Source organism: Phycodurus eques, chromosome 16 (genome assembly GCF_024500275.1).
Source record: "Phycodurus eques isolate BA_2022a chromosome 16, UOR_Pequ_1.1, whole genome shotgun sequence".
Lineage (NCBI taxonomy): Eukaryota > Metazoa > Chordata > Actinopteri > Syngnathiformes > Syngnathidae > Phycodurus > Phycodurus eques.
Window position 1 is genome coordinate 21,913,470 of NC_084540.1, and position 12,802 is coordinate 21,926,271.

The following is a 12,802-nucleotide window of genomic DNA, read 5'->3' on the forward strand; positions in this document are numbered from 1 at the left end:
CGAGCTCATCTAAGATGGACCGACGCAAAGTGGAAAAGTGTTCTGTGGTCCGACGAGTCCGCATTTCAAATTGTTTTTGGAAATTGTGGACGTCGCGTCCTAAGGGCCAAAGAGGAAAAGAACCATCCGGACTGTTATGGGCGCAAAGTTCCAAAGCCAGCATCTGTGATGGTATGGGGCTGTGTTAGTGCCAATGGCATGGGTGACTTACACATCTGCGAAGGCAACATTAATGCTGAAAGGTACATACAGGTTTTGGAGAAACATACGCTGCCATCCAAGCAACGTCTTTTTCACGGACGCCCCTGCTTATTTCAGCAAGACAATGCCAAACCACATTCTGCAACGTGTTACAACAGCGTAGCTTTGTAGTAAAAAGAGTGCGGGTACGAGACTGGCCAGGCTGCAGTCCAGACTTGTCTCCCATTGAAAATGTGTGGCGCATTAGGAAGCGTCAAATACGACCACGGAGACCCCGGACTGTTGAACGGCTGGAGCTGGACATCGAGCGAGAATGGGAAAGAATTCCACCTACAAAGCTTCAACAATTAGTGTCCTCATTTTCCAAATGTTTATTGAATGTTGTTGAAAGAAAAGGTGATGTAACACAGTGGTAAACGTGACCCTGGCCCATGTTTAGCACAACGTCCCAACTTCATTGGAATTGGGGTTGTAATTGCGCGTGTATTCATCCGCCCCCAGTGAGCCACTGTCTGACTGACATGTCAACGCGCGGCGTCGCCACGGTACCCAAGCGGGCGCTGGACGTGATGTCTTGCGAAGTGATGCGCGTGCTCCAGCTGACGGACAACTGCATCGTGCCCATCAGCTATCAAGTCCCTCGCAAGGTTTTCTTCTTTTTATACACGCTGACGGCATGTGACGCGCGCTGGAAAGACTGACGTCGTTTATACATCCCGAGGTGCGTGCGTGTGTGTATTTTCCATCAGAATTCCGGCCATGACTTCCACGCGGACCTTTACCCGGACACGGAGGGCGTCAGTCCGGCCGTGTCTGCTGATGAGTGGTGGCAGGGGGCGAACAAGCAGGTCATGGACATTTCGATAGATGGAGAGATTGATAGATAGATAGATATCAATACCTGAGTCCTCCAACTATCGGTGCGGTTTGTGCTCAGGTGCAGAAAGTCAGCCTCCATCCGGAGAAGAGGCCCAAAGCCGCCGAGGCTCCGGCAGCCAATCAGACGCCGGCAAGGGAGGATCATACCAGCGGGGACAGCAAGGTGGGAATGTATTATTTTATTCATTTTTTCGTCCTATCAGATTTCTGCCTCTGTGTGTTGCCATGTCAACTTCATCTTCTGATGGCCTTCAGGAATTGGAGTGCTGGCCCCAATAATTCAAACTACGTTAGCAGCGCGACTGTTTCCTTTGACCAGGCCCTCGGTGACATCAGTATTTTTCCGTCCTCTGATTGGTTGGACAGAGGAAAATTTGTTACAGCCAACTTTGAATAGCAAAACAACGTCTCTCTCATGTATCTCCGGCAAGGATCGTGTGTCATATGTAAGTTGCTGACATTTTGTCAGATTAGCTTAATACTGATTGTGAACTGCTCCCGCTGTGTACACGGCACAGTTGCGTGCTGTTCCATAGCATTTTGTGTCAAGGATTGACGCTTTCTAGAATTCCGTGACTTCGTTCCAAATGCGCGAGCCGCCACTGTTTTGTAGCCAGCAGAAATGTGCTAAGCTGTTCGCTATTTGCAACAGGAGGCGCCCCGTGGTTGTTCCACCTCCAGCAGTCCTCTGAGCACGCCCACCAGCAGCGCCGCCGCGTCCCGCTCACCCTCCTCCACCTCGGGCCTCTCCTCGGGCTTCCTCCCCTCGCCAAGCCCCGGCCAGGCGGCCAAGGCCTTCCAGAACTTCCTCGGTGTGAACGCGCGCTCGTACAAACACACACACACGCGCGCGCGCACACTTGATAGTAGGGTTTGGTAACAGCGCCCTCTAGCGGTATGAGAAACACGTTCATTGAATGAAAAGTTCAAACTGTGCATCAACTTTTTTTTTTTTTTTTTACAGTTCAGCTGTATTCCACTTTTAGCCACAATACATTTGGGTTTCATCTTTTAGAATTGTTTGTTTTTAAAAATGTATTCAGGTAGAAATTTTATTCACATTTTTATGTGCAACACAAATGAGTTCAAACATTATTTCGGTACAGTTTATTTTCCCATAGTGAAGCGCCGTTTTAATGTTCTAACTGCAAATCTTACAAAAATACAAAACCTCTGTCTACTTTTTGATCAATAGTTTGGACTACTACGCTTCTGTAATTTAATTTTAGTCATGACGTTGTTACTTTTTTTTAAGTGTTAAAAGTTTGAAAAACAACAAAACTATGGGGACGAGCAAGTCATTGACACCCCCTTTAATTGCCTATAGCCGCCACAAGATGGCAGCAAAGCATAACATTTGTCTCGATGAAACTACTCGTTTCACTTCAACATATTTCTTTGCCACCAGGATGCCATAAGAGGTCACCAAATCCATACTTTAATCGCTTTTGCGCCATCGTGACCTGTTAATTTTTTCCCCCGATGGGGCAAAAGGTGGCGTATTATTTGTGGGATGTGTTCGTTTGTGTCGTGCGGATGACGCGACGGCGACGAATTGAGCAAACGCAGGGTTTCCTCTGGTCACTTCGGAATGATCCTCCAGGACCGAGCTCCAAGTTCCGGCACATCCAGGGCGTGGTGCTGCACCGCGACACGCACATCACCAACGTGCGCGACCTCAACCTGACCACGCCGGGCGAGTGCGACGGCTTCTGCGTCAATCGCCGGCACGCCGCCGTGCCCCTCGCCATATCCGGCGGCCAGATTGCCGTCTTTCAGGTCTGCCGCCGGGCACGATATAAAGAGGGTGAAAAATGTGAATTTGGAGGGAATGAGTTGTCGCTCTTCCGCCAGCGCTCCCGGCCCGGAAAGCTGCCGGACGCGGCTCTGCCCACCCTCCAGAACTCTGTCAGTGTGGCGGACCTTCGTTGGGACCCCTTTGACACACGTCGACTCGCTGTGGGTGAGTGACGGCGCACACATACGAGTGTTTTAAGCGGGGGGATGGAGACCGTATATCCGCCAGCAATTGCCACCCACCCAAAAAAGGTTTGTAATTGCCTAGCGCCACAAGGTGGCGCTTTTTCCTATGACTAACGGAAGCTCCTCCCCTCACTTGAACAAAGTTGCTTGGCACCAAGATGACCAAAACAGCACAGCACGCACACATCAGCAAGCAAAACTCCACAGACGATCACGTCTCCTCCCCTAAACCAGACGTCTGTTGTAGTACCAAGACTGACCTGTGGGAGGCAGCATGGAGTCACAGGGAATCCAGAGTGTAAAAGAACGCGAGTCGTGCTGGAAGTCTAACAGGTTCACTTCTCCTGGTAACTACATTCAATTGCACCAACCATAACTGATGCCACCCCCCATGTTTATAATATCCTATATTGACAGTTTAAACCAGAAATATGTCACAAACTGTGATCTCTAAACAGTTTCATATCATATTCGCGTTTTATTTCACATTACCCTTAAAAATAAATGGCTTACAGATCGTTTTATTTATTTACATTTTTTTTTTTTTTTTTTTAAATGCACCGGAAGTGCTCATGCACATGCACACGCTAGGCAGACTCGCCGCAACTTCCCCTAACAACCCAGGCTAAACTCCCACATCTGACATTTGGGCCTTTCCTGACTGCGATTGGATGGACGATTCGTGCTCAAATTCGGCCTGATGATCCGTACGTGTGCGCCCCGCTTGAGCTGATGTGGAGTGTGATGTCGTAACGTGGATGTCATTCGTGTCCAGCTGGAGAGGACGCAAAGATCCGAGTGTGGCGGGTGCCCGAGGACGGCCTCAAGGAGACGCTGACGGAGCCTGAGCTCATCCTGCAAGGTGGGAACATCTTGACCAATGCAGTTCAACAATAAGAGGACCAAATGTGCAGGAAAATCAGCAACGTCAGCATTATTGTGACTCCTCGTAGGCCACACCGAGAAAATTTACTCCATCACATTCCACCCTTTGGCCAGCGATCTGCTGGCGTCGTCGTCTTATGACCTCACTGTCCGATTGTGGAACCTGGAAGATGGAGAGCAGGTGCAGCTCCTCACTGGACACCAAGATCAGGTGGGCCCGCGTGTCAATCTTACACTAAGATGTTTTCTTCAAAAAAGGCCTTGAACAGAATGCCTTTCATATTTGACATATGGTGGTACCTTGACTTGCTCCTGGTCATTATGTATGTTTGGCGGCCACTTGTAATTCATGCGAAAACCCGTCATGTCGTTGTTGAGACATACAGAATATCTCATTCTGCTTCGTTCGGGTGTGGTTGGGCTTCATTCCTTCATTGTACAAATCCTTTGGTGTCAAACCCATTTTTGTCGCGGGCCATGTTGTCGTGATTGTGAAACCGCATAAATGTTGAATCACCTCCACGTTATTACATGGACGCAACAAATTGACGGATAACCACTTTTGAAATTGGAAGGGAAGGATAATAGCTTGTTGAACTGTTGTTTGAGTTACTGTAAAAAAAAAAAAAAAAAAAAAAAAAAAAAGAGGTTGGTCACAAAAAATGCTTGCAATATTTATTATGTGTGACAATTAGAAATTTTGGTCCAGATTCGAGCAAAAGTCACGCAAATGATTTGCCTCGGCGGGCCGCATAAACTGATGTGGCAGGCCAGATAAGGCCCCTGGGCCTTGAGTTTGACACCAGCGCTTCAAAGGATGCGCGAAATCCGAGTTACTTTTTGACGTGCGCGCTCTCGTGTGCTTGCCGCCCAGGTTTTCGCCATGGCTTGGAGCCCGGATGGCAAGCTGCTGGCAACGGTTTGCAAAGATGGCAAAATCCGTGTGTACGACCCGCGCAAGTCGGCCGCGCCTGTGCAGGTTTGTGCGAGGCTTTTTTTTTAGTCTCATGTGAGTCGATGTAACTTGAATTAAAAACACCATTCTTAACTGCCGTACATGTAGAAACAAACTAAATCACAAAAATGTGCACATGTCGCCAGGAGCAGGTAAGCATGAGGTGTCTTTTTATTGACTAGCAACTAAATCCTAGTTTCATGAACTCATTGTTGTACGTGGAAACCGTTTTAGGAGGGTCCAGGCCCCGATGGGCACCGAGGCGCTCGTGCGGTGTGGGTTTGTGACAGCGAGTACCTGCTGGTGTCTGGATTCGACAGGTACGTCGCTCGTCAGTGGAAATGTTACGTGGCGGGTTACCCCAAATACTGGCCTGTTTTTTTTTTTGTTTGTTTTTTTATCGGGTGAAAATGCCAAAAGGTGACTCTCATGACAGTATCGTCTGTGGCGGTTTGGTGGGAGTTGGTTTGTTTGTGTTGAACAATATAACAGCTGAGTACGGTTGTTTACGCAACATCGATTCATGATTGCGTACGTTCTCGATGCGTGGTGTTGATGCTTTACGGTCCCCTCCGTTGTCATTGTTTTACCACCAACTTGACCTTTAACCTATTGGGCATATGACAAAAGATCGAACGGGTTGTTTAATTTCACAATTCATGGGTGGACAGGCGCTTCAGAGACGCAAATATTTGCAGGCAACCAATTAAAAAGTCCATCTTAATGATCTATCCCCTTTTAGTTTGTGATCGATACAACACTTAAATGTGCATGTTGCCGTGTAGCCGCAGCGAGCGAGGCCTCTACTTGTACTCCGCCGCCTCCCTTTCCTCCGGCGTGGTGGCCAGCGTCTCCGTGGACGTCTCCCCCTCCACGCTGATCCCTTTCTACGACCCGGACACCGGCGTGGTTCTCCTCACTGGAAAGGCAAGGACGACCTTTGTGGCGCGGGTATTACGAATGCGATTGAAACAGTCAAAGGGTTTTGTCCGTCTTCAAGGGGGACACCCGGGTGCACATCTACGAGATCGTCCCTGAGGAGCCCTACTTTGTGGAGTGCAGCAGTTTTAACAGTCCCGAGCCCCATAAGGTACGCGCTCCAATCTTCAGGATGCTCCCGTGGTCTCGTGTGTTTCCAACTCGTCTGCTCCGCAGGGCTTGGCCTTCCTCCCCAAGAGCGAGTGCAACGTGCGCGAGGTGGAGATAGCGGCGGCGCTGATGCTCACCAAGACCACCGTGGAGCCGGTGGTGTTCAAGGTGCCAAGAGTCAAGGTGAGCCAACCATCACACCCGGTGGACTCGCGTTCATTCCCTTCAACCATTTTCTATAACGCAGGGATAACTCAAACTTGTTTTCATCACGGGCCGCATTGTAGCTTTGGTCGCGCTGAGGTGCTAAGGGGCCATCTTGGGGCATCTTGGTGCCATAGAACAATGTTTGAAGTGAGCTGAGGAACTTCATGTAGCGCTTTCCTCTGCGTCCTCCCTTGCAGAAAGACTTTTTCCAGGACGACTTGTATCCGGACACGTCGGCGTGCTGGGAGCCGGCGCTGAGCGCCTCGGCCTGGCTCGACAACGCCGACGGTCAGCACAGGAAGATCAGCTGAGGCCCGGCGACATGACGCCAGGTACGCCCGGCGTCTCGCGCGAGCGTTTCTCTCGCTCGCTGTCAACGTGACGTCTTACTGATGTGTTGTCAGTGAGCGAAGCCCCCAAAGAGGCCCCTGTGAGGAAGTACATGCCTTCGTCTTTCTACCTGGAGGAGAAGACTGACGAGCAGAAGAAAGAGGAGGTGAGGAGGACGTGACACCTTTATGCACTCAATACGACTTTGTCGCATCGGAACGAAGTACGACGGCTTCATTGCGTTTTTGAACAAACCATTGCAATAAGTCAAGGCAGAACGTCGAATACGTTCTCCTTTGCACGATTGCTTAGAGGAACCCAGTATCTGCTGCATAATTTGACGCTGAATGTGTCGCAGCTTCTGGTCGCCATGGTTGCCAAGCTGGGAAACATGGACGACCCGTTGCCCCAAGAATCCTTCGAGGGCGTCGACGAGGAGGAGTGGGTGAGTGGACGGCAGAAACCGAAGCCTCTGTGGGGACCGTGACGATTTCTGTGCATCGCTTTTTGGAAATGGTTAAGGTTAAGGTTAAAGTTTGCAAACCCTTAATATCAATGTTTTTGTGGCCTCTTTCAAATTCAACATGTCAGACTTGGAGCAAACTGGACCCTTTCATCCGCTACAGTTGTAAGCACGCCAGCACGCTCAAAATAAAGTGTGCCAAATTTGGCAACTGCACCAGGCAGAGATCTCCAAGCGAATAAGAGTGGAACAGTTCTGGTGAATTGACAGAAGGTTTCCACTAAATATCCACGGGAAGTTAAAGTTGGGGAATTAAGGGAAATATTGAGGGTACATTTCATAAAGCTGTATCATATTCACGTCAAAATAGTAACATTTCCTTTTGTCAATCCATGCAAAATGATGCAATTAAAAAGCGTGACTTTTCAAGAGATTTGTTTTTCAGTGTAACTTCATTCACTATTTCATCGAAGAACACACACAGATGGCCCATTCTTGATATTTGAACGCAAACATGTAGACAGATAATATTACAATGCTCACAGGCATATATTCTTGATCCTCAGCGAAGAATGACTAATATTACTGCGGCTTACTGGGGACCCGAGAGCACGACGTCCATTGAACTGAAGCAAAGAACTTTTTTTTTTTTACACTCCATTTAATTATGTCATTATATTGTTGTATTGTATGTTTTTTATAAAGTACAATATTATAGAGAGATCTTTTCCTTATTAAAAAAAACAAAACATTACAAACATTAGTGTTGTTTTTTTTTGGGGGGGGGGGGGCTGGCACAGAATGTTGTTTTCATGAATTTCATTTTCTTCTCTCTTCGGCCTCACAGGATGATTAAAAATGCTCGGAGCGAGGAAAGAGGACAGCCGCACTCTTCCACCGAAATACTCTCTCCGCCTTCCGGCGTCACAGCGACACATTTGCGACGGGGTTTGTGTCTCTCCTTTGAAATGTGACATTTGTAAGAATATATGTGATGTTGGTAATGGTGAGCTGGGAATTTTTAAACATGTCACAAAGACAGGAATTCATCCGGCTTTTGGTTTTCTTTCACTCCCATACAAAACATCGACAGTTAAATTTGCCGCCATAATGGCATAATCCATGTCATAAAATAGAGCTCTTTTAAAAAGTGGCATTCACTTAAAAATGCGTTTACTATTGTAGGCGTAGTTCACCTAATGGTTCCTCTTCAGCGGATATATAAAAAAATAATAATTATCTTCTTCTCGTTGTTATTATCTGGGAAGTGTTTACTGTATGTTTGATGAAATGCTTACGAGGCAATTGTCTTCTCGCTCTATAAAATACACGTATCACTAATCATAGCAAGGACACCACAGGGTCACCAGTCTTCATATTTGGCCATGAACTGGATTTTTTACATTATTTTTTGTACTAATTATCCTGGTTATTCTTCTATTGCTACTGTATTTCTACCAGTTGTATTTGAATATTTTCTACACGCAGGTCTGTTCATATACAGTAGTTTGGGTTTCCTTTTAAAGGCGGGTTTTTTTTTTTCTTTTTTTTAAATAGCACTTCCTCCTAATGTTTATTTTGTGAGAATTTCATTGTAGGTTTTAGTATTTCTAACTTTGTAATGTCTCTTAAATCACATTTGCAGTATTAGTCCAAATGTACCATTAAGCCATAACGGAAAGTATGTCATTTCCAAAATAAACTGGACAGAAGTTGTTTACAACCTCCGATGGATGAATGCGAACGGCAAGTGTCCTCAGTGTTGGTGCAATGATGTACTGTACTTTACTGTAATATGTATTTGCTTGTCCTTCTACTCAGATGCCATACTTTGTAATTTTCCGGATACTACTGGGATCATTTTTTTTAATGCGGTGGAGGACTCTTTTCTGGTTATAAGGTTGATGTTTGTTGTTATTTTTCCAACATTGTCTTAACATTAAATTTTACTTTGATTTTTGGTTTGTTTGTTGTTGTGTTATTATATTGCTGTTGATGTGACTGCGCAGTGTAATAACACATTTTCTAGGTCTCGTTATGAAATATATCATTGACATACTATGCGTATTTTTTACTTTACTTTTACTTTTTACTTTGTCTTAATTGTAACTTGGTACGTTATATAGTAAATTGCACATCATGACATTCAAAAGCTAGATTTCCTCTAACTATAATTAATTTGAAAGAAAAAAAATATTCCTATACAGGAGACTCCGTCTTGTGATTTTTTTTTATTATAGGAAAGCTCTCTTTAATATGTATTATGTAATGTGTAAAAGATGTAAAGGTGACTACATTTCTTGTAAAAATCAAATACATTTTATTCCTATAGCATTTTTCACAGACACGACTCACAAAATCTTCGCGTAGTTATAACATACAATCATACATAATTAAAATACAAAAACACCATTTACAAATCACAAACAATCAATATAATAAATAATGTTGTAAATGTTTTGGTTCACACGTAATTAGTAGTAGTCAAAGTCGTGTGACAACTAATTTGGCGCGTGCTTTTAAAACGACAAAAATGGGAGGGCTTGAAAGCCGAGCTGCAGTTTCTCCACCCCGCCTTTAGGTGTCACCACGCTAAAATGTGAGCAGCCCCCGACGCTTCGGTGAACCTTGACACTTCCGCGTGACCTTCAATGCTCTTCCTTCCTGCATGTGAAAACGAGACCTCCGTCCCCAACAAGACGTATTGCGACGTCCGTATGGTAAGAAAAGGTATTTTTTGCATCACGGCCTTCATGTAAACGTCGCCCTGTCTTCGCTTTTGTGACAGTCACGAAAGAAAAACCTCGCCTTCCCACCTTAAACTTAAAAGAAAGCCTCTTTGTTATCAAATCGTGTGGTAATAGCGTAGCTGTCTTAAGCTTTTGACATTTAATGGCAGCTGAACAAAAGTGTCACGCATCCAATAGTGGCGGAGAGGCGTGAAAGCATCGATATCATTTGATAACGACTTTCATTTAAGGTACATGTACTAGTACGCTCTGTGTCCTCATAGTAGCAGTAGAGAGTAGAATGTTACTAGTGAGGCAAAACTGCACTATTTGACGACTGTGTGCTACTATCTCTACTTGTGACATTCTAAAATTGTACGAGTTAACGGCTTTGCCAAACTTGTAACATGCAGTTGTCCTACTAGTATGTTGTCCAACTAGTGTGCGGCAAAGTCATACAGTAGTGGAAGGTATGGGAAGCCATTTGAGGTCCGTGTACTAGTACGCTCTTGTCCTCACTGGTAAGAAAATTCAGCGAACTAGTAAAACGACTACGTGCACCTGAAGGACAACTGTGTCTTACTAGTGAGGGTTTTTTTTTTCCTTCCACTACAGTGTGTTATTTCTGGACGCTGGTGAAGAACTCAATGTCAAATAGTAGAATTTTATAATGTCACTGGTAGTACTAGTAGCACACACTTGTGCACAGTTTTGCCTCACTAGTAACATCTATTTGTCCTACTAGTATGCCAAAGTTGACCTACTAGGGAGGACAAAGAGTGTACTAGTACTTGGACCTTAAGCTGGAAATCAAGGATATCGAATGAATGCTCAAACAGCTTCTCATAGCTAACAATATTCATTTGTATTTGAATGTACCTTGCAATGACAGTCCATCGCGCTACTTGTGTGGTCCATGTGTTAAATGCTGTGTTGTTGTTGTTGTGTTCCACAGGCTAAGTATTTAGCACAAGTCATCGTTATGGGGGTTCAGGTGGTGGGCCGTGCTTTCGCTCGGGCCTTACAGCAAGAATATGCAGGTAAGTTTCATGCATCAACTTCAGGAGGGTATATAATGGGTCCTGAAACCGACGTAATCGATATTTCTGACTCTGTAAGGAATACAGAGTCAGAAATACTATTCATCTATGACATTCTTTTCATTGGCAATATTTTCCGTACATGTAATATTCTTTTCCGCTGCTTCAAAGTTGTCACCCAGCCTAGATTTCCAGTGAACCAAACTCAAGTCTTCCTACTCATTATATTTCTTGAAACTAGCGATGAAACAGAAATTCTCCTCGTCCTCACTAAAACAACTCTCAAACGTTGACAGCCTGGTGAGCGACGTCAGGAGCTCAAACCCAGAACCTCTAATGTGAGGCAGACGTCATAATCATTTGCTCATCGTGCTGCCCTATATTGTGCGTATTTCATTGGTGACATTCCCCCCCCTCAAAGTTCAGTGTAATATGAAACCATCCCAACGTTTTATTAACTTGGCGGTTTTCCTCGCAGCGAGTCAGGCAGCGGCGCGGGCACGAAGCAGGCGCCGGTCAGCATTCCGCCGCCGCGACCAGCATCTCCGGAATGAGTTTACAAGAGGCCCAGCAGATCCTCAACCTCTCCAAGCTCGAACCAGAGGAAATCCAGAAGGTAAACATGAAAAACAAAAAGAGGAGCGATACAAGGCTGACATGGTCTGTACCTTTTCATTTCAAACAGAATGGGCCACATGACGCGTGACCTCCATTTTGTTTGCATGTCCGATAGGAAATCTTTGAGGGGAAAATAATCTATTCTCCGATCAAACTGTTGCTCAGCATCAAAAACATTTCACAATTTAAAACAGTTGCTGGGTGGCATAAAGACGTGTCATTCAAGTTAGCTACTACTCACCCTGCTCCCTCTACTGCTGGGCCAATGCCGAGTACGGGCTTTTGTTACAATGGCGGCAAGGGGATTGCGACGAGGCTAGCGTCTTCAGTTGGCCCAGAATGTGAAGAGAAAAAAAGAGAGCATCTAGACAGACATTTAAAAAGTAGCAATTGTATTTTCACTCATGGAGGCAGCACTTCATCACCAAATTCTATATGACAACAATTTGTCCCTGTAGGAAATTACATGAATGTAAATAATGTCTTTCAGAGTCAAACCGTCGCCAAACATTTCTAACAGTCATACAAGTTTAAAACTAACCTTTTTTTAATCAGTAAAATGCTTCGTGTTGGACTTGAAATTGGCGCGCATAAGGGTGTGACGCAAAAGCAGGAAGTCTCACTTTTGAACACAGGGGTCGCCAACCACTTTTGCGAAATTGTATAAAAAGCAAAACGTAAGTTTAAAGTCCTGTTTTGTTTTTTTAAATCACCCCGAGACTGACGCGTATCGTTTTTTTTTATTCTATTCCAGAACTACGAACATCTTTTCAAAGTCAACGACAAGTCCGTGGGCGGTTCATTTTACTTACAATCAAAAGTAAGTATACCTGAGCTTTGTTGTTCTGTTGGACGCCATCCACTCCTTCGCGTCAGTGGCCATTGTGACTTTGTCTCTGTGTGCAGGTGGTGAGGGCTAAAGAGCGTCTAGATGAGGAACTAAATATCGAAGTCCAACAACAGCAGCAATCACAGCAAAACACGGAAACGTGAAGTTTGAAACCGCAACCACGCTCCCTCCTCGTCGCCTGTAAATTATACCCCAATAAATGTCACCCTTTGTCTATCTGTCCACTTTGTCTTCTGACGTCCTCGGTGGGAGTGTTAGTGTTAGGGCCACACTGAAAAGGAGCAAAATGGCCTGCTACCAGAATCACATTACAATACAAACAAGTCCTAATTCATCCATCCATCCATCCATTTTCTGTACCACTTTAGCGCAGATTGGCGCCTGCGGGAGCGCAGGAGCCAATCCCAGCGCTCATCGGGCAGGAGGCGGGGGTACACCCCGAACTGGTTGCCAGCCCATCGCAGGGCACACATAAACAAACAACCCATTCGCACTCACGTTCACACCGACGGGCAATTTAGAGTCTCCAGTTAACCTACATTGCGTGTTTTGGTGGTGTGGGGTCCTAATTCT

General features: G+C 45.5%; 1 protein-coding gene across 1 annotated transcript in view; it reads left to right on the forward strand.

The window, feature by feature from the left end:
* The window catches only part of LOC133415148 (coronin-7-like), a 93,404-nt gene extending 80,959 nt beyond the window's left edge, over nt 1–12,445 (forward strand). Inside the window, 22 exon segments of the mRNA XM_061700978.1 lie at nt 703–848; nt 951–1,049; nt 1,139–1,243; nt 1,733–1,892; nt 2,684–2,859; nt 2,935–3,043; nt 3,839–3,925; nt 4,017–4,159; nt 4,823–4,927; nt 5,138–5,223; nt 5,689–5,830; nt 5,904–5,993; nt 6,059–6,175; nt 6,397–6,502; nt 6,505–6,531; nt 6,604–6,695; nt 6,888–6,974; nt 10,677–10,761; nt 11,240–11,271; nt 11,273–11,377; nt 12,134–12,199; nt 12,286–12,445. Of these exon segments, the coding sequence (XP_061556962.1) occupies nt 703–848; nt 951–1,049; nt 1,139–1,243; nt 1,733–1,892; nt 2,684–2,859; nt 2,935–3,043; nt 3,839–3,925; nt 4,017–4,159; nt 4,823–4,927; nt 5,138–5,223; nt 5,689–5,830; nt 5,904–5,993; nt 6,059–6,175; nt 6,397–6,502; nt 6,505–6,531; nt 6,604–6,695; nt 6,888–6,974; nt 10,677–10,761; nt 11,240–11,271; nt 11,273–11,377; nt 12,134–12,199; nt 12,286–12,372 (2,252 nt within the window). The 3' untranslated portion in view covers nt 12,373–12,445.
* The last annotated feature ends 357 nt before the right edge of the window (nt 12,446–12,802 follow it).